Here is a 17,828-nt window from a genome sequence, read left to right as displayed (position 1 = left end):
TGCAAAAAACTCACCCACCCCCAAATACATACAAAAAAATCCCCACCCCCCAAATATATACAACCTCCCCAACCCCCTAAATACGTACACAAAAACTACCTACCCAATACATATAAAAAATACATATAAAACGCACCCAAATACATATAAAAAAGACCACAATGCATTTTTAAAAAAAATACATTTTAAAAAGAGCCCAATACCCCAATACATCTACAAAAGATCCCAATACGTCTAAAAAAAAAGCCCAATCCATTAATAAAAATAAAACAATACATATAAAAAACCTACCCTCCCCAATACATATAAAAAAATACCCCAACCCATATAAAAATACCCCCAAGCCCCCCAATACATGTAAAAATACCCCCAAGACCCCAAATAAATATAAAAATACCCTCAAGTCCCCCAATACATATACAAATACAGACTTACCTTGGGTCAGGCCCGGTGTCTGCGGTGGTCTGCTGGCTGAGGGCCGGCACTGCAAATTTCCCCCGACTTCTGGCCAGGCCCTGCTACCGGTCACGGATGGGCCCCGACTCTCGGCTGCCTACAGGACCTTTCCTCTCTCTGTTCCACGCCGTCGAGCTTCCACTGCCGGCGTGCGACACAGTGGGTTTCTCTAGGTAATATGGACTGTTTATCAAAGTAGATATATGTATTAATGCAAAAGCGGTGCAATTCTGGGGGGAAAAAACTATACCATATGTACATAAAAAGAAAAAGTTCCCACTGAGTTCAGTAGGATTTCTTTTCCTTGATGGTCCAGTTTGTTTCTCCCAAGAATTGCACCATTTTTGACCTGATACAAATCCCTCTATGTCTGTCTGACACTTGGCAGGTGCAGCCAGGGTGCTGGGTTCGGGAGCTTGCTCAGCACCATCTCACCAACCAACCAACCATAATTTTGACCTAAAGGCTTTGATTATGCCCAATATCCTTGTAATACCAAATGCTGCCCTGTGTTTGGTTATTATCAATCATACAGTCATTTTAGGTCTCTTGCCTAAAACGTTACTGTTCACAGCTGTCCACCTCCAAAGGTGCTGATATATGATATTTGTATCTGGCCAATAATAATAATACTCCTGAGTTTATGGGGGAATCCATTGAAGCCTTTGAGACCATTGATGCTAAGAAATAAGGGCGACTTCATTTTAATGAGTGTGGCTTATGGTGGATCTCTGAATTTATAGCCAAGGACACGTTTGGATCTCCTATTTGAAGATTTACATTGGTTTCTTTTCTGCACAGAAGCCATTGCTGAGCTGAAGTGCAGTTCAGCAAGGGGTGGACTGACCTGGGAGGTACGGGGGAAACGGTCCCCCTGCCTGTTCAGATTTTTTTTAAATGTGTCCTGTAGCGGAGAGGAGCAGGGTCGTTATGTTCAGCTTACTGCAGATTCTTGCCATGAGATGAACTGCAGAGCTCACACAGCATCTCCTCCTCGAGTTTCCTGGCTCCTCTCTCTAGTGTATATATTTATGTATATAGTGTGAATATATATTGCACAGAATAAGATGTGTGTGTGTGTGTGGTTCATGTGTGATGTGTTATTAGCACACAAATGAAAGTAACTATGCTTTTTTTCATGTAATTATTCTAATTTTACAAATGTTTGTGGAATTGATTGATAATCTTCCTCTTCATTTCTGTTTCTATAGTTTTGACAATATAATTACTTTTCCAGGTGGCACTGGTTAACTGTATGACTGTAAAGTTGCGTCATTATGTCCTTTTGTAGCCTGGACAACATGGCAATGGTGGGAGAGGTGCGCGTGGTTCCTAGTGGCAAAGTCTACAGGCAGATCTTTGATGCTGAGGTACACACCATTAACTACTATAATAATCAGGCATCTTACAATGCATTAAATGCACTTTCAGAAAGTAGGGCACTTGTCTTATGTACTAAACTATATTGTGTTGCAATAAGAAAACATTAATGTAACACTTTCTTTATCATTTTTAATGTCCGACTAATTATTAAAATGAGGTTCAGTAGCATTTTAACGCTAGCCTAGTCTAGTATAGTTTGTAGAGTGGGGAAAACTAGTATTATTTTTGGAAAGCTTATGAAGTGTGCCCAGGAGGAGATGGCAATCTGTAGCTTTACTCATATTGATCTCCCTGGAAGTATATGTTTCTCCTGTATTTAAATGAAAGGTCCAGCTGGTACGATCTCTTGGAGAGACACGTGCCAGAGCAGCACAACATGGAACTTCCCTGGACAGTGGGAAGCTTCCTCTTATCAGAGACATGGACACACACACAGCAGGACTTCTGTCTGATCGCCAGCGCTTGTGGGTGGACAGCATGCCCTATAACTACTTGACCGAAAACCCAGTCTCGTACAGGTATAGCACCTATATGTACATTGTAAATACATACAGGGTTTATTTACTTGTTATTATTCAATACATCAGTACACATAAGGTAATTACGATGTAATTGAACTGACAGGTTGTAGGCTTAGGTCATTTCTGTGTTTCTGTTATTTTTTTTAAGCAACCTGCTATTGTAGTTTACTTATCCAAGTCTCCCAGCCGCAAAACTGCTGCAAAAAAAGCTGCACCGGATTTATCAGGAAACCTTTTATCATTTATATGGGAAATCCTATTGATGTGATTTCTGTTCCCGTTGCTGTTTTTGGTTTAATTTTGCCCTGATTTTTTCAGGCAGAAGACTTTGATAAATAGACTTCTCAGACTTATGTTAGTTCTGAGACAATGGTTCATTATGACAAATCCCTCCCACTGCTTCTCTTTCCATTCGAAAAAGAATAGCAGTTTGATTTGTTTTTAGCCACTTTATCTCCCTGCGCCTCAGGCACCAGAAAACATAGATTGTAAGCTCTATGGGACAGGGACTGTGTCTGCAAAATGTCTCTGTAAAGCGCTACGTAAAACTAGCAGCACTATACAAGAAATAAACAATTATTATTATTCTCTTTTCTGATTTTGAATTCTCTGTTTAAAAGGGAAATAATGACATCGACTCTTAAGAAGACACAGGAAAATGAGACTGTGATCGCAGCCAGAGAAGTGAGAGGACTCTTGGATGTGATTGGTAATAGTTTTTTAAATGTATAATGACCTTGATACGTTGTATAAAAAATGCTGCGTATCTCTAACGTCCAACAGGTATTTCTTTTTAGACAAAAGATAGCCAATATGTCGAATATTGTCACGCCTAGTGGTTCATTTTGTGTAATGCAGGGGTGGCCAACTTCAGTCCTCAAGAGCCACCAACAGGTTAGGTTTACCTGATATACCTGCTTCAGCACAGGTGGCTTAATCAGAGGCTTGAAGACTGCACCACCTGTACTGAAGCAGGGATATCCGGAAAACCTGACCTGTTGGCAGCTCTTGAGGACTGGAGTTGACTAGCCCTGTTGTAATGCATGACCCCCCTCTCCTTTATCCCATATTGCAGCCTGGTCATTTTCTGGGTGATCGCAAAGTGGGAACGCTGTCAATAAATCGTTCCATCCTGAAGCTTTGAAGGATTGGTTCATAGTAAACATACACAATCCTTGCAAGCTCTAACCCTAACACCCACCACATATATTTGTGTCAAAAGAAGTGCTACTGGGTGTGACCAAATGTATACAACAGGGTAAATATAAAGCAGAGTATATACTCTGTATCACCCTACTATCTGCTGAATAGTTCTCCAAAAAAGATATGCATCCGCAGCCCCGGTTCAGTTTTTTAGAGGAATGGCGTTTACAAGTAGAAGGACACCAAAAAAACATGATGCACACAACGTCTGCTCTTAACTGTGCAATATGGTTTCCTCTAACAAACTGAACTGGGACTGTGAACGCATATCTTTTTTGGAGGACTATTCAGCAAATAATAGGGTGATGGGGAGTATATACTCTGCCTCATATTTATCCTCTGGGACCTTTTGGACCGGATTGGTACGTTTTGACCATGACCAAATGCCACCAGCAATCCACCACCGGGAGATGTGGCTGCAGGGCAGCTCATCGCTGGACATTCTCGCATCATCCCCCGGGGTCCCCAGACCCGACAAGCCAGGTCTACCGCCCCCGACCGCCCACTCTAACAAGCCAGGTCTGATAAGTGCATGTTTAAATGTCCCGCTTGGAACCGCTACACTGCCCAGATCGGCCCCATCTTTAAATTTCCTGCGCGATGACGTGTCCCGGTGGTGGAACATCGGCCGCATTTTGGTCGCAGCCAAACAACCGCGGCCAAATTTCTTAGACCGATTGGGACCATCTATCTGATTCTTGAGTGATATCATGTTTCTCCTCTATGCACTTTAATATGATTGTGCTTATGTATTTCTTGCTTGACTATGTTATTTGGGTCAGTGGGGATACTATTGGTTTCCTCCATATGACTTTTCTAGTACTGCTGCACTTTCTTTATGTGATGATATACTGATACTATTATTGTTTGGTGTCTTGTCCTGCTCTCACTGATTCATATTTAGATTTTAATATTTAGTTATTTTTAGTGTTGTACGTTCTCTTGTTTATAATGAATTAAAAGATTGTTTATATCTTCATATATATATCAAAGTGGGCCCAATTTTTGGAAGATTTTTATATCCCTCCTAGGATTTACTTTTTCTCTGATTAGATTTAGATATAAAATAATATAAAACCTCTGGCTAATTGATATTGCTTAAGGTGTTACACATAGCACATACTGTAGGTAAAGTGCTTGCTGTATTTAGATACCTAGATCAAAATGCGATCTACAGTGTGGAAACAGAATATGACCCTATATGGTGTATAGTTGTAGTTATTGTCCTATCATTGCCTCTCTCAATGAGCAGTTGGCTTCCAGGTGTTATTTTAGCTCTCTTATAGGCTTTCCGTATGGCACTTTTGCTATTGCCTCTGTCGAGGAAGCTATCGTTCAAATTCATCCAGGGCGGAGCAATTTTTTCTTGGGCGCAGAAATTGGCCGACTGAGATACTTCATACCAAGAGGTTAGGGTGGTAGCTATCTACCCTAAGAAGGCTGTTAGTCGCAGTCTCCTTTTTGAAAATCGCTGTTTGTGAAATAAGACAGGGATGAGAGGTAGGAATGCAGCTTGTAATCTTTTTATTATTGCATAGAAAATAGTGTACAGAGACATTACTTTATAATAAGGTTTCACACATTGTAGTTTTAATTTTTGTTTTATATTTCAGTTCCTGAGAAGGACAGCGGCGTTCTTCAGCGTATAGCTGCAAATAGACACGAGCGTCATGACATCGAAGTGTCCACTCTGCAGAAGGCATTGGCTCAAATTAGCAAGGTTGCAATTAATGTTATGAGCTTAGGTTTGGGGCACTTCCAAACTCTCTGTTTAATAACCGTTGTTCTCTCTCTCACTTCGTTATCAGGAGATGGAGTCGCTAGTTTTGGAAACTGGGAGGACCCTTCAGCAAAAAAATTCCGCGTCAGATAACAAAATGGAACGTTTGTTTTGGCAGATCGAAAATAGCAGCAACAATGCAACCTTCACAATGAAAGTAAATCCATGTGCTCAGCATTTTAGTTCATTCTGGTCAAGGCTTCTGCTGGGTTCTGTGTTGGTGTAGTGTAGGAATCAAATTCCTTTGATTGAAATATCAAAAAGTGTTGCTGTGGGGGGAACAACTGATATGTGATGCGGAAATCTAGAGCGTGTAAATTCTACAACTGATGTGGCTGATGTTATTGCACTTGCTGGCGCGCACGCGTGGGGGAAATAGCGCCGTAGTCCCATGCTTTAGCACAGCTGATTTTTTTTTAAATGGTTGTTTCTCCTGCTGGTGCGTTCTGTTTGTCTCGCTAAAACATGCCAGCAGGTGCAATAAAGTTGGCTGCATCTGTAGTTGCTCATGTGCACATGCTGTAAGACTGAACCTTTTACTGTCAGAGGGGCTTCTCAAAAATCTACCCACTAATTGATTCATCTTTTACCTTTCATTCTGTCAGTGTATTTGTCTATGACTTTCCTTACTCTTTAGCCTTCCTCTGTGTTCCTAACGCAACTCGCCTTACCTTACGTAACCCATGAGGCTGCAATTATAAATAATAAAAATTGGCTCCATACGTTTAAGGAATCGGTTTACACGTGGGCCAAAATGTCCAGCTCTGGGGGGACGGGAGGGGGGAGAGAAAGGCGAGCTGGCATTTTGATATGCAGTTAATATCTCTACATAGCAATCTGTTTCCTTATAGGCTCTGACAGAGATTTGGGATGAGGTGGCAGAGGAAACCTTGTGCAGAAGACAGTGGATCAAAGATACAGAGAGAACTTTGCTGGAGCTGGAGGAAAAACGAGCAAATCATGCAAGTAAAAAGTGTGATATATATTTACAGCAGTTACTGGGAAAGAAAACCAAAATTTATGGCAGCTAGGAGATAGTATGCTTCAATACAATCCACACATTGATAAGTTATTGGCTAAGTTGTCCATAGACCCTTTCGCCTGTGATTGATCGTGAAAATGCGGCTTGAAGGTTCACTAAATAGTTGTCAATGCAGCAGAAGAGGACCAAAAATGCTCCACAGCCAAAATAGAAAAGTTAGGACGTGGTGACCAAAAAGTTATTTATTAATTAAAAAATAAAGTAGTAGTACTGGTAATCCTCTAACATGTTTCACGTGTGTGTGTGTATATATTTATATATATATATATATATATATATATATATATATATATATATATATATATATATATATATATAGTTGTTTTTTTAGTCATATGCTATTTATTTTTCTGTTTTCCTTAATTTTTTTTGTTTTTTTAAAAAAAATTATGTCTTTAATTCACATGTAACTTTTATGCTTTGTTATGCCTTATAATGACATTAATTCATATATACATGTTCTTAGTTTTTTGAACAAGGAGTTCTCTTTACAGGGTGTGCCCAGGTATTTGGTATCCTTCTATCATTTGCATAGATCCATCTGTCTTACAACTGATTGCTCCGATTTGATTGGCCACCAACCAGATCACTTGGTTAGGAGGCCCTATATCTGGATGCACCCTGTTGCAATCTGGTCACGCTTTCATAAAGCACTTCCAGTGTGAAACATGTTAAAGGAGTACCAGTATTATTACTTTTGTTTTTTTTAATGACTAAATAACTTTTTGGTCACCATGTCCTAGTTTTGCTACTTTGGCTGTGCTGCGGCTATTTCTATTTGGATCTCTCCGTGCTGCTTTAAGTAGTCCAGCTACAGTAATGATCAGGTTTTCCTCTCCTATATGTATAACATATAATTTGTTAAGCACACAAATGTGAACAATTATTCTTGGAACTAGTATTTTGCATTCGAGCTTTCAAGGTCACTCCCTTCCTCATTCAGGTCCTCTGGCATAGGAAGCAACTAAATGCAGACGACAAGGACATGCAAATGAACTAGTATTACTGCAAAAGCCAGCTTTATGTTTATACTTAATATAATAATAATTCTAATTTAAATTATAGTCATATCATTTTCAGATTGCAGAAGTGCTTAAGAAATACACGTCCATTTTGAAGAATATTTGCTATTTTATGCCTTCTGATGTGTATAGGTTTATACATAAAGAAGCCATGGTAAGTCATTTTGTAATCACTCTAAACCCTGATCACCATTCAGCACATTTGTGCAGTAATGTATGAAGGTTTTTTCTGTACTGTATTGCAGGGAGGCTCAACTCCATTCCTCAAGCTCTCTCAACAGATCAGGTTTTCAGGATATCCCTGCTTCAGCACAGGTGGTTCAATCAGACCCTGCTTTAACACAGAGCCTCTGATTGAGCCACCTGTGCTGAAGCAGTGATATCCTGAAACCCTGACCTGTTGGGGGGGGGTCCTAAATTCTAATTCAAGTTTAGATTATACAGTACATTATAAATTTTTTTTTGCTTTATTGGATCAATTTGACCTTTGTTCTTTGCTCCTCCTGAATTTCCTCCATCCTGCTTTCATACTCTAGTCTAGATCAGGGGTGCACAAACTGGGGGGGCACAATTTTCTGGAGGGGGGGGGGAGCCTGGCGCTTACAGAGGCCCCGTGTTCTTCCACACAACATTTAACTCAAATGCCAGTGGAGCGCACAGCGCCTCTTTATGCCTCTTAGCTGCTCACCGGCAGCTTCTGGTGAAGCGGTGCCATGGCAGCGCGTAGTCAAATGACGGTGCGGGGTCAAATGACAAAGCGTTGACATCACATGATGTCGTGACATCAAATGACGCCGGAGAAAAGGTAAGGGGGTGTGGGGGGCGCAAACAAAAAAGTTTGCGGGTCCTGGTTTAAATGATAATCCAAGCTATTCTAGCCAACCTCCGGGCTATTGCATAGTTGCATAGTAGATACCGTTGAAAAAAGTAATATGCCCCTCTAGATCAACCTATGCTAAATTTAGACAACAGATAATTTATCCTATATTTGCAGTAACAGTATTTTCATCCAGTTAAGGGTAAAAAATACAAACCCCAGTGATACATTATCCAATGCTGTCTCACAAGGGGAAAAATAAATTCCTCCCTGACTCAGATTTCTCCCTGGATCAATTACTGTTTTATAAATTCTATATCAAGTTTGGATTATACATGTTTTTGTTATATTGGATTAATTTGATGTTTGTTCTCTGCTCCTCCTCAATTGCCGTCCTGCCTTTAAACACTAGATGATAAATCAAGCTATTTTAGCCAACCATCGGGCTATTGCCAAGCTGTTTGTTAATCTGATGGAAGCAGACCTAAAAAGAGAGGGGGCCCAGCGGCTCAGATGGCAGGATCTGGTAAACGAGTGCAAATTCCACCAAAAGGAAAGCATGATACAGGAATTCAGGTAAATGCTGTGAAACAACAACAAAGGAAAAGCACTAAAATATCTGTAGGGCAAAAATGCCTATATTATTTTGTGCAATTCCAAAAGTGCTGGGAAACAGCCTCAGGCAAGGAAAATTCGGCTTGTGTAGCCAACACAACACAGACAAACAATTTCTTCAAAAGTGCCAGTCTCCTCTGGGACAGAGATACAAAGCAGAGCTCTACTTACACGTTCATAATTAAATTCTCCTTTAATGTGACAGCCAGGAACAGTGGAAAGACGTTTCTGGTTTGATATGGACCTTTCATCAGGTGGATCAGGTGATGAAAGGTCCATATGGGACCTGAAACGTTGTCTTTCCATTTTTCCTGGCTGTCACATTAAACGAGAATTTCATTATGAGCGTAAGTAGAGCTCTAGTTTGTACCACTATCTTTGAGGAGACCTGCACTTTGAAGAAATTGTTTGTCGCTATTATTTTGTGACCTCCATTATTTGTGACATGCACATTTTTCTGCAACCCGTAGCTGTGATCACAAACTCACAAGTTTAAAGTGAAAGAAAAAAATAATAATATTGATATATAAAGTAATAACACACCAACATTGACAATCAAAAACACTGATTTTATGAGTCCCACTGATGAAGTCATTGTCTAAAGAGATTGGTGTAAATACTAGTTCAAGGCTGTTCCAGAAAATGAATCCAACGAAGGAGGGAGAGGATAATCCCCCAATAGTATAACCAACGTTCTCTGCAGCTTCTTGTCAAGATCTGTAGGTAAAACCAACCTCGCACCGATGAGACGCAAATGGTCGAAACGGCTGTCTGGGAGTAGGTTTACTGGCTATGCACTTCCGTAACCCATGCTGTGCGGAGAAGCTTTGGAATGCGGAAGACATAAGCTTATAGGGTGCCATGTTAAAATGGATAAGAAGTAAAGAATGACACTGCTCATTTGCATGTCATTACCCAGAGTCCCTGGCTGCAGTGGAAGCATTGTATACTAAGCGATAATGTGGAAAGACAGGGTTTTTTACATGTTTTTTTTAAACGTATTGTCCTAGAAATTTTATAAACATTGTAATTTTTGTAATTGTATGCACTGTTTTAGCTCATATGTTTCCACTGTGTCTGTTCCATTATCCTATGCTCTAATGGCATTGAAGGGTCAGATAAGGAGGAGACTTGAATAAATCAAATAATCTCATGGTTGTGGTGGAGCTAACAAGATTGGCAATCGCCCCTGCTGTAAATTAAATTATTTAGATGCAAAAAGTCAAAATAATTATACTTGTTTGATTTGTTTAAGGGGTCAATCAACACATTTACGCTACTTAACATATTACTAGTATAATTTGGTTCTATGTGGGACTGCGTCTTTAATACTATTAATAACAAACTGATGCCTCTATTTTGTTTTGCAGAGAGTTTGCAAACAGGGAGATGATCCAGATACATAACTGTGTTAACAAAAAGTTGGATCTCATGATGACAAAGCACAGGGCTCTGAATAAGGAGCGGCTCCATCTTCTTACTTCAGTCAGGTAACGGAAAAATGAAAATGTTTGGGGCGTGGCCATAACGGGGCAGTAACCACTCTCAGATGCTGGAAGTTTGCCACAAAAAATGTTGTTTTTTTTTTTTTTTAAACGGGAGCCACGCTAACACTGCATTATAAGAGGATCCGCGTTGTAGGGGATCGCGCTATAACGGGCTTGAGCTGTTCATATATTCATGAGAACAATTGGCTACACCAGGGGTGCGCAAATACTTCTCCCTACGCCCTGTGTCTGCTCTCACCCCTAACTCCCCCGCTCGGCTCCGGCGTCAAATGACGCAGCGGGATCATGTGACGTCACGTTGCCATAGTAACATGGCGCTGGAAAGTTAAGTAAAGTTACAGAGGCTCGCGCGATTCCCGGAACTTAATTTAAATGCCTTCAGGGAAGTGTGGGGTGTCTGTAACCGCTGCGCCCCCCCAGAAAATCACGTGCCCCTCTGGGGGTTGCGTCCCCGAGTTTGCGTACACCTGAGCTACACCCAAAGGCGTCCACCTCCTGTGCTCCATGATTCAATATTTGGAATTCCTATTAGGTTCCTGAATTAAGTAGCTACTATCTCTACATCATCTGCCTTAGATGGCTATCTTTTTTTTTTTTATCTGTGTGTAATGGAATCTGTGTAAATCCGTATCACTGACCTGAGTAACAGTGGAAAACTCTCGAAAGCTTGTCTTATAATATCAATAGTTAGTCCAAATAAAAACGGTATCACCTAATAGTGAAGTACTCGCTTACTCTGCACTATCACAACTGGACTAACAGGACTATACCCCTACTCTTCTCAGTGTTCATCAATGATCTTCCCACAGTTTGTAAAGGAGCTTCAATACATGTATGCACATGACACAATCTTATATGCACACAGCCCTAGCCTATCCGACCTCAAAAACATACTTCAATCTGACTTTTTGAGACTTGAGAATTTGGATTTCCCAAAACAAACTGTTTTTAAACACTGACAAGTCTGTAACAATGGTATTTGGGACCAAGGCTACATTTTTAAATCTTCCAATGACTGTGCTCTAGATCAGAACCAACGCTAATACCACCCTAACTCCTGTTACTAGTTTGAAATACTTGGGCATATAATTTGACTCCCATTTAACATTTGGTATGCACATTGATACCCTGACATCCAAAACCTTTGCCAAACTAGGTGTACTTTACAGGAACAAATCCTCCCTAAGTCTGCTGGTCAGAAAGCGTATCGCACAGCAGATGCTAATGCCAGTCATCGACTATGGGGACATAGAATATGGCTTGACACCCCAAACCAACCTTAGCAAACTTGATACCCTCTACAATTCAATATGCCGTTTTGTTGTCCAATGCAACTACAACACACATCACTGCGAAATGCTCAAAGAACTAGATTTGTCATCAATTGAGTCTTGGCGCAAAGTTCATCTCTCCTGTCTTGCCTTCAAATACTTTCCAGGCAAACCAGCTGTCTACCTGAACAAGCTCCTCACCCCTACCACATGCTGAACTTATCATCTGAGATCTGACTTCAAAAGACTAATTTATATAGTGGTACCCAGCACTCAATAAGAAAAACCAGACAAAGGCATCAATGTTGAAATAGTAACGATATATTAAAGGAAATGATACACATCCAGAGCCAACCCTAATAAAGGCTTGGAGGTTATTTTACATCGAACCTCTGAACAATGAATAAATAATCAAGAGGGGGGGGGTGGAGGGAAAACAAAGGGAACAATACAGAGTGTAAAAAACGAAAGAGGGGGAGCTTAGGGGGAAAAAATAACAACTTGTAACACACTAACCAAAGGTAATAAAATATAGGGGGGGCAACGTTTCGGGGACTACAGCACCCCTTCATCAGGTCCGTTCCCACGGACTGGGATAGTCTGTGGTACTTTTCTAAATAATATACCTCCACCCAACACACCTCAAAGTAAATAACAAAAGGCTTTTAAACAAGCCTATGCCCGCTGCACCCTAGTGCTAATTCGTCAGAATGGCATCATTGTCAGGTGAATACAGAGATACCTGAGATTAAACCTTACTGAGCTGAACCTAGTACTATATTAGATAAAGAGAATAACTTTCTTCAAATGGAGCAACACACTGCACATATAGATACTACACAGAAAATCCTAGAGTGAACTGCAATAAGTCTGTGAGAAAAGCAAATTGGTAATACGAATCCTTTTCAATGTGCTGCTTGTTAGTAGTTCTCCTGCACTCTCTGCGAGGGTCTCTGCGAGGGTCATCATCATCTCCTGTATTTAAAACTGCAGCATTTACGAGCATCAGTATTTTTAACCAAAGCATTTTCTATCTTTTGACAGTGACTTTCTACCACCAACGTGCACCAAAACACAGGTGTCTGAATGGCATAAATCTCTTGTGGCCATAAACAAGCAAAGTGGTGAGCAATGACGTAATGCATGTACAATTTATATTTTGCACTATTTGTTACACTTATTGTTGTTGTTTATTTATAAAGTGCAAACAGGTACGAAGGAAATGAGGGCCCTTCTCCGGAGAGCTGACAATCTAGAGGGAATAAGGGGCAATGTTGAAACTTGCTGCTTATTGTGGGACCGAGTATGCCTCAGCATGGAGTTTGGTCCAGTCACACAGCTGGTCCCGTTAAGGTTTGGGGCTGTGGATGTTAGGGAGTGTCAGATATTTTGAATTATAGTGAAAAAAGGCGCTAACTACTTAAAATATAATTAGGTGACAATGAGTGCAAATTACCAGTGCAATTCACAATGTGTGCTCAATATTAAACCAAAATGAAAACAATTGTTACATAACCCTGCTCAAACCCTCTGGTGGAACCTGTTTCAGGGTCCCAAGTAGAATGATATGTTTCAGACAATCCAGGAGGAGCATATGTGGGAAACAAAAGAACAAACAGTGCCAAATTAATGTGCAGACGTTATGATTAAGGGATAAACGATGTGATGAAATCTTGGCTCTAATGGTGTATCTACTCACAAGATGTCTGTGGTAAAAGTGCGATTAGCAGATAGGGCTGCTACCCAATGGGATGTAATGATGTGTGGGGTTCCCTCCAGGCACGTCTCGTCAGTATGGCGATGGTATATATAGAGGAGAAAAACAGCACTACATAGCGCGATCTGATATATAATACTTTATGTAAAAAATAGGCATATAAAATGTGCACTTACAATGTGCTAAGTTAAAACACGCATTTATCACAATAAATGTGAATTAAGTGGGTACTCCGCAGCTCTCACCGCCTCCCCTTGTTACTCCGGAGCTCCTTCGCCTGCACTTCGAGATTCCAACTTCTCTCTGTGTGTCCTCCGGTGCGTGTGACGTCACGGCTCTGTGGATGGTGAAGCTACGGGTCCCTCACTGGTCCAAAACACCACTCAACGCGTTTCGCCCAGTTCTTGAAAGCTGTGTATGGTTTCGTCAGGAGGTGAAGGGGGGCGGAGGGGAGGTGAGGGGAGGAGGATGCGTGGTGAGGGGGGCGGAGGGGAGGTGAAGGGAGGGCGGAGGGGAGGTGAAGGGGGGCGGAGGGGAGGTGAAGGCGGGGCGGAGGGGAGGTGAAGGGGGTGCGGAGGGGAGGCCAAGGGGGGGGGGCGGAGGGGGGAGGTGGGGGGCTGGGGGGGAGGTGAAGGGGGGGTGAGGGTAGGTGAAGGGGAGGTGAAGGGGGGGTGAGGGGTGTTGAGGAGAGGTGAAGGGGGGGTGGAGGGGAGGTGAAGGGGGGGTGGAGGGGAGGTGAAGGGGGGTGAGGGGTGTTGAGGAGAGGTGAAGGGGGGTGAAGGAGGGGTGAAGGGGGGGTGACGGGGAGGTGGAGGGGGTTGCCGGGAGGTGAAGGGGGGGGGGCTGACAGGAGGTGAAGGGGGGGGGGGGAGTGACAGGAGGTGAAGGGGGGGTGAAGGGGGGAAGGGGAGAGGGGGGGGAGGTGGGAAAGGGGAGAGGTGGGGGAATGGGTGAAGGGGGAGGGGGGAAAGGGGGGAGGGAGGAAAGGGGGAGGGGGGAAAGAGGGAGGGGAAAGGGGGAGGGGAAAGGGGAAAAAGGGGGGGGGAAAGGTGGGGAAGGAGGGAAAGGTGGGGGAGGAGGGAAAGGGGGTAGGGGGGAGGAGGTGGAAGTGGGGAGGTTGAGGAGGGTAAGGGGGGAGGTGGTGGGAAGGGGGGGAAGGTGGAAGTGGGGAGGTTGAGGGTAAGGGGGGAGGTGGGGGAGGGTAAGGGGGGAGGTGGGGGAGGGGAGGGGGGGAGGGTAAGGGGGGAGGGCAAGGGGGGAGGTGGGGGAGGGTAAGGGGGGAGGTGGTGGGAAGGGGGGAGGTGGTGGGAAGGGGGGAGGTGGTGGGAAGGTGGAGGAGGGTAAGGGGGGAGGTGGGGGAGGGTAATGGGGGAGGTGGGGGAGGGTAAGGGTGGAGGTGGGGGAGGGGAAGGGGGGAGGTGGTGGAAGGGGGGAGGAGGGGGGAGGTGGTGGGAAGGGGGGAGATGGTGGGAAGGGGGAGGAGGGGGGAGATGGTGGGAGGGGGGAGGTGGTGGGAAGGGGGAGGTGGTGGGAAGGGGGAGGTGGTGGGAGGGGGAGGTGGTGAGGAGGGGGGAGGTGGTGGGAGGGGGGAGGTGGTGAGGAGGGGGGAGGTGGTGGGAAGGGGGAGGAGGGGGGAGGTGGTGGGAAGGGGGAGGAGGGGGGAGGTGGTGGGAAGGGGGGGGAGGGGGGAGGTGGTGGGAAGGGGGAGGAGGGGGGAGGTGGTGGGAAGGGGTAGGGGGGAGGTGGTGGGAAGGGGGAGGTGGTGGGAAGGGGGAGGGGGGAGGTGGTGGGAAGGGGGAGGAGGGGGGAGCTGGTGGGAAGGGGGAGGTGGTGGGAAGGGGGAGGGGGGAGGTGGTGGGAAGGGGGAGGGGGGAGGTGGTGGGAAGGGGGAGGGGGGAGGTGGTGGGAAGGGGGAGGGGGGAGGTGGTGGGAAGGGGGAGGGGGAGGTGGTGGGAAGGGGGAGGGGGGAGGTGGTGGGAAGGGGGAGGGGGAGGTGGTGGGAAGGGGGAGGGGGGAGGTGGTGGGAAGGGGGAGGGGGGAGGTGGTGGGAAGGGGGAGGAGGGGAGGAAGGGGAGGAGGGGGGAGGTGGTGAGGAGGGGGGAGGTGGTGAGGAGGGGGGAGGTGGTGGGAAGTGGGGAGGAGGGGGGAGGTGGTGGGAAGGGGGAGGTGGTGGGAAGGGGGAGGAGGGGGAAGGTGGTGGGAAGGGGGAGGAGGGGGAAGGGGGAAGGTGGTGGGAAGGGGTTAGGGGGGGGAGGTGGTGGGAAGGGGGAGGAGATGGTGAGGAGGGGGGAGGTGGTGAGGAGGGGGGAGGTGGTGAGGAGGGGGGAGGTGGTGGGAAGGGGGAGGAGGGGGGAGGTGGTGGGAAGGGGGAGGGGGAGGTGGTGGGAAGGGGGAGGAGGGGGGAGGTGGTGGGAAGGGGGAGGGGGGAGGTGGTGGGAAGGGGGAGGTGGTGGGAAGGGGGAGGGGGGAGGTGGTGGGAAGGTGGGGGTGGAGGTGAAGGGGGGGTGGAGGGGAGGTGAAGGGGGGGTGGAGGGAGGGTGGAGGGGAGGTGAAGGGGGGGTGGAGGGGAGGTGAAGGCCGCTCCCTCACCCGTCCAGCCACTCCCTCATCCGTCCGGCCGCTCCCTCACCCGTCCAGCAGCTCCCACGTGGATCTGAGGCGGGAGGCAGCGTGTTGTGGCCGCTCCCCCGCTGTGTCCCGGGCGCGCGCTTGCTCCGCTCCCCCGCTGACTGTAGCGGCGCCGGGGGGGGGGGGTGGAGGGGAAGTGGAGTGAAGGGGGGTGAGGGGTGGGTGAGGGGAGGTGAAGGGGGGGGAGGGGAGGTGAAGGGGGGTGAGGGGAGGTGAAGGGGGGTGAGGGGTGGGTGAGGGGAGGTGAAGGCCGCTCACTCACCTGTCCGGTGAGGGGGGGGGGGTGAAAGCGCGGGAGACAGGAAGACACGGGGAGAGGAGGTGCGCGCGGGTCACGATGTTCGGGGAGGAAGAAGCGGAGCCTCCGGGACCGGTGGGGAAGAGAGCGGGAGATGTGCTGCTAACACTGTGAGCCCCACCCCCCGGGTGTGTTTGTGTGTGTGTGTGTGTGTGTGTGTGTGTGTCGTCACTCCGCCTCAGGCCAATGAGAGGTGCGGGGGCGGGCGGCCCAAGGGACCAATGAGATTTCCCCTAGGGGCACAGGAAGATGCAGACAGGCATACAGTGCTTTCACTAATATATAATAAGATATATATATATACATACACACACACACACACACACACACACACACACACACACACAATGAAGTGATCAAGAAAATGTAAATTGTCTGTGCTGAACCGAACTAAATAGTGAGGACAGAAATACTCCACAGTATATACTCCTAGATAGGAGATAATAAAGTGATATATATATATATCTACCTCTACCAATATGAGAGTCTGCTACTAACCGAAAGGATGGCTCATCATCTTAAGGCTATAGAAAACAAATGAAGGACAAGCGCACGACTCTCATGGTGTAGAACTGTATGATAAAAATATGATGTATTATGGTAAAGGTATTGCACATACAAAATACCAGTTCTTTAAAGCATATCATATTTATTTATATATATATTTTTTTAAATTACCAGGAAGTAGTACATTGAGAGTTACCGCTCATACCTCTGTGCCCGGGACATACATGAAAATAACAATATGTTGTTACATTAAATTAACAGAGGTTATACAGTCAATTCACAGACATTTCATGGACAGATATAGTTGGAAAATTGGGTACAGGGAGGGTGAAGGGGAGGTGGAGGGGAGGTGAAGGCCGCTCCCTCACCCGTCCAGCCGCTCCCTCACCCGTCCGGCCGCTCCCTCACCCGTCCGGCAGCTCCCACGTGGATCTGAGGCGGGAGGCAGCATGTTGTGGCCGCTCCCCCGCTGTGTCCCGGGCGCGCGCTTGCTCCGCTCCCCCGCTGACTGTAGCGGCGCCGGGGGGGGGGGGTGGAGGGGAAGTGGAGTGAAGGGGGGTGAGGGGAGGTGAAGGGGGGTAAGGGGTGGGTGAGGGGAGGTGAAAGCCGCTCACTCACCTGTCTGGTGAGGGGGGGGGGTGTGAAAGCGCGGGAGACACGGGGAGAGGAGGTGCGCGCGGGTCACGATGTTCGGGGAGGAAGAAGCGGAGCCTCCGGGACCGGTGGGGAAGAGAGCGGGAGATGTGCTGCTAACACTGTGAGCCCCACCCGCCGTGTGTGTGTGTGTGTGTGTGTGTGTGTGTGTGTGTGTGTGTGTCGTCACTCCGCCTCAGGCCAATGAGAGGTGCGGGGGCGGGCGGCCCAAGGGACCAATGAGATTTCCCCTAGGGGCACAGGAAGATGCAGACAGGCATACAGTGCTTTCACTAATATATAATAAGATATATATATACATATACACACACACACACACACACACACAATGAAGTGATCAAGAAAATGTAAATTGTCTGTGCTGAACCGAACTAAATAGTGAGGACAGAAATACTCCACAGTATAT

The 17,828-nt window shown here is 46.0% G+C and overlaps 1 protein-coding gene across 6 annotated transcripts in view; it reads left to right on the top strand.

Moving 5' to 3' along the window:
- Positions 1–17,828, top strand: part of CCDC180 (coiled-coil domain containing 180) — a 77,127-nt gene that overhangs the window by 3,758 nt on the left and 55,541 nt on the right. For 4 of the 6 annotated variants that reach the window (XM_075578767.1, XM_075578764.1, XM_075578766.1 and 1 more), the window contains 10 exons: positions 1,748–1,826; positions 2,167–2,357; positions 2,981–3,069; positions 5,177–5,283; positions 5,372–5,500; positions 6,195–6,305; positions 7,466–7,561; positions 8,637–8,800; positions 10,210–10,329; positions 12,663–12,742. In XM_075578767.1, coding sequence (XP_075434882.1) covers positions 1,758–1,826; positions 2,167–2,357; positions 2,981–3,069; positions 5,177–5,283; positions 5,372–5,500; positions 6,195–6,305; positions 7,466–7,561; positions 8,637–8,800; positions 10,210–10,329; positions 12,663–12,742 — 1,156 coding nt within the window. In that variant the 5' untranslated portion in view covers positions 1,748–1,757. Of the gene's footprint in view, positions 1–1,693; positions 1,827–2,166; positions 2,358–2,980; positions 3,070–5,176; positions 5,284–5,371; positions 5,501–6,194; positions 6,310–7,465; positions 7,562–8,636; positions 8,801–10,209; positions 10,330–12,662; positions 12,743–17,828 lie in introns of those variants that run through there. The other 2 variants (XM_075578765.1, XM_075578769.1) reach the window with 2 other exon arrangements.

Source organism: Ascaphus truei, chromosome 21, assembly GCF_040206685.1.
Source record: "Ascaphus truei isolate aAscTru1 chromosome 21, aAscTru1.hap1, whole genome shotgun sequence".
NCBI classification, from domain to species: Eukaryota; Metazoa; Chordata; class Amphibia; order Anura; family Ascaphidae; genus Ascaphus; species Ascaphus truei.
The sequence above is the reverse complement of the archived record's forward strand: the minus strand, read 5'-3'. Positions and strand labels throughout refer to the sequence as shown.